The sequence below is a fragment of the Corvus brachyrhynchos genome, unplaced genomic scaffold (genome assembly GCF_000691975.1).
Source record: "Corvus brachyrhynchos isolate BGI_N302 unplaced genomic scaffold, ASM69197v1 scaffold116, whole genome shotgun sequence".
Classification (NCBI taxonomy): Eukaryota; Metazoa; Chordata; class Aves; order Passeriformes; family Corvidae; genus Corvus; species Corvus brachyrhynchos.
This window is the reverse complement of record NW_008240221.1, coordinates 15,651,195-15,653,407: the sequence shown is the minus strand read 5'-3', so window position 1 is coordinate 15,653,407 and position 2,213 is coordinate 15,651,195. Positions and strand designations below refer to the sequence as shown.

At 43.7% G+C, this 2,213-nt stretch overlaps 1 protein-coding gene across 8 annotated transcripts in view; it reads right to left on the bottom strand.

Annotated features, from left to right (window-relative positions):
- The window catches only part of TFAP2B (transcription factor AP-2 beta), a 33,616-nt gene extending 31,631 nt beyond the window's left edge, over positions 1 to 1,985 (bottom strand). For 2 of the 8 annotated variants that reach the window (XM_017745050.1, XM_017745049.1), the window contains exon 1: positions 1,500 to 1,984. In XM_017745050.1, the coding sequence (XP_017600539.1) occupies positions 1,500 to 1,580 (81 nt within the window). In that variant the 5' untranslated portion in view covers positions 1,581 to 1,984. Of the gene's footprint in view, positions 1 to 1,499 lie in introns of all 8 variants that reach the window. The other 6 variants (XM_017745048.1, XM_017745051.1, XM_017745052.1 and 3 more) reach the window with 6 other exon arrangements.
- Between the last annotated feature and the right edge of the window lie 228 nt (positions 1,986 to 2,213).

Below are 2,213 nucleotides of genomic sequence, written 5' to 3'. Positions count from 1 at the left end.
CCTGTCCGGCTCCTGCCCGTCCCCGTCCCAGTACACATCCACTGCCCGATCCCCGGTCCCTGCCCAGCAGCCAGCCCCTCGCTCGGTGTCCTCCCTCTCCTCTCAGCCCCTACCCAGCCCCTGCCCTGTCCTTGCCCGGTGCCCGGTGGCTGCCCGGTCCCACCCCGGCTCCTGTCCGGTTCCCAGTCCCTGTCCGGTCCCCGGTCCCTGCTTAGCGCCCAGTCCTTTTCCGGCCCCTGTTCAGTCCCCGGTCCTTGCCCTGTCGCTGCTCCCGGCTCGATCTCCAGCCCCTCCCCAGCCCCTGCTCGGTCCCTGCTCAGCACCCAGTCCATCCCCGGTCCCTGTCCTGTCCCCGGTCCCTTCCTTGTCCCCGGCCCCTTCCCGGTCCCCGGTCCCTGCCCGGCCGCCTGCCCACGGAGCAGCTCCCGCGCTGGAGGTGGCAGATTGCGCCCTTCTGAAAATCTCCCCCCATGATCGCCGTGCAAACGCCTCCCACTCAATTAAAAAATACAAACAATAGAAAAAAAATAAAATACGATTTTGTGGAGCACCATTCCTCACACATCTTTTTCTTTCTTTCTTTTTTTTTTTTTTTTTTTTTTTTTTCCCCCCCGTTTCTGAGCAAATCCCGCACGCTGGTTTAACTTACAAGGAACACATTCGCGGAGCCCTTTTGGGAAAGATCCGGCTCAGGGAACCATACAAAATTAAGAAAGGTTTCGCAGTATTTGAGCTGTGATTTTTTTCCCCCCCCCTTGGTTTGCTTTTTGACCTCGAAAATAAGGTCTGGATAAAGCTCACAACTTTTCGTGCCCGCGGACTACGCGGAGCTGCCCTCGACTGTATCGGTTCGGGTGTGTGAACTCACACACGCACAAGAATGTATGTGCCGCTTAATTAATGCCAGTATATGTACACATGCACATCTTATCTACTGGTGTAGAGGTATAAAAAGTCGTAAAAGACGTATCCGATTGTTAAAACAAGAAAAAAAAAAATCCATATTCAGGTTGAGCTGAGCTTGGAATTGCAAAATAAAAAATAAAAGAAAGAAATGCATCCAGTCCCTGAATACCGGATTGTGTTTCTCTTCTATTTTCTCTATTTTCTTTAAATTTTCCTCAACATTTGTCCATATTTAATCGAATTATATCTAATTGGAGGTCTAAACAATCAAACTCTTGCCTTTAAGTTGCCTCATTCCAATCCCCAGATCATTTCTTTGATGTTTTAAATCGCATCAAACAGCTTTTCCTTAAAAAAAAAAAAAAGTTTAGGACTTGGCATGCTGAATACAAATATGCAAATAAATAAGCATTTAAGCATTTACTATCGGTTTCCCGTCTCTATATTGGTGTGTGCTGGTGTATGTCTCTATTTCTGCCTGGATGTATATGTAGAACTATATAAGTATTATATAGCCATGCCTGTATCTATATGCTAGATGTATATTTAAATATACATATACTCTCTTACTCATATGCATATTATATACTCACCTCATAGATATCTTCATACTTGACATTTTCAACCAGTTTCCAGAGCATGATGGCAGGCTGTTCTCTAGGAGGTGAGTGCATTCATGTGAAGAGCAGATGTCTGGATTCTCAGTACTTCTCTGTCTGTAATGATCCATCTATAATTGGAAATGGGGGACAGACACCAAATCCGACGTTCCTCTTCCATCGCAACTTATATCTGTTGTCTGAAACAATAGGCTGCAGAAGCCTACCTCAATCGGATAGTAAAAAACATTATCTGTTACATAGTTACATATAGCTACAGACATATATGTGACTAGATATAGACATATACACACATATACAGACTTATATGCAGGCATACAAAATATATACATACACGCAGCTGCACGTACACAGATTTATACATACAGGCACCTATACACACATATAGCTCCGAACAGGCAACTTTTTCCCATGTATAGACATATTAGTTGCCACATTTATATATGTAAATTAAATATATTCTTCCACATGTAGGTACATGGAGACTAAATGTTACATATGCACATGTGCATGCAAACCTGGTCAATTTATATAGGAGTGCATTTAAATGCATATTTGTGAATCTAGTTATACATTTACACATACATATGTTGATACAGAGGGATTAAATATGCGTATTATGCAGTGCATATATCTGTTATTTTAGTAGATGGATGGATGGATGGATGCATGGATAGATAGATAGAT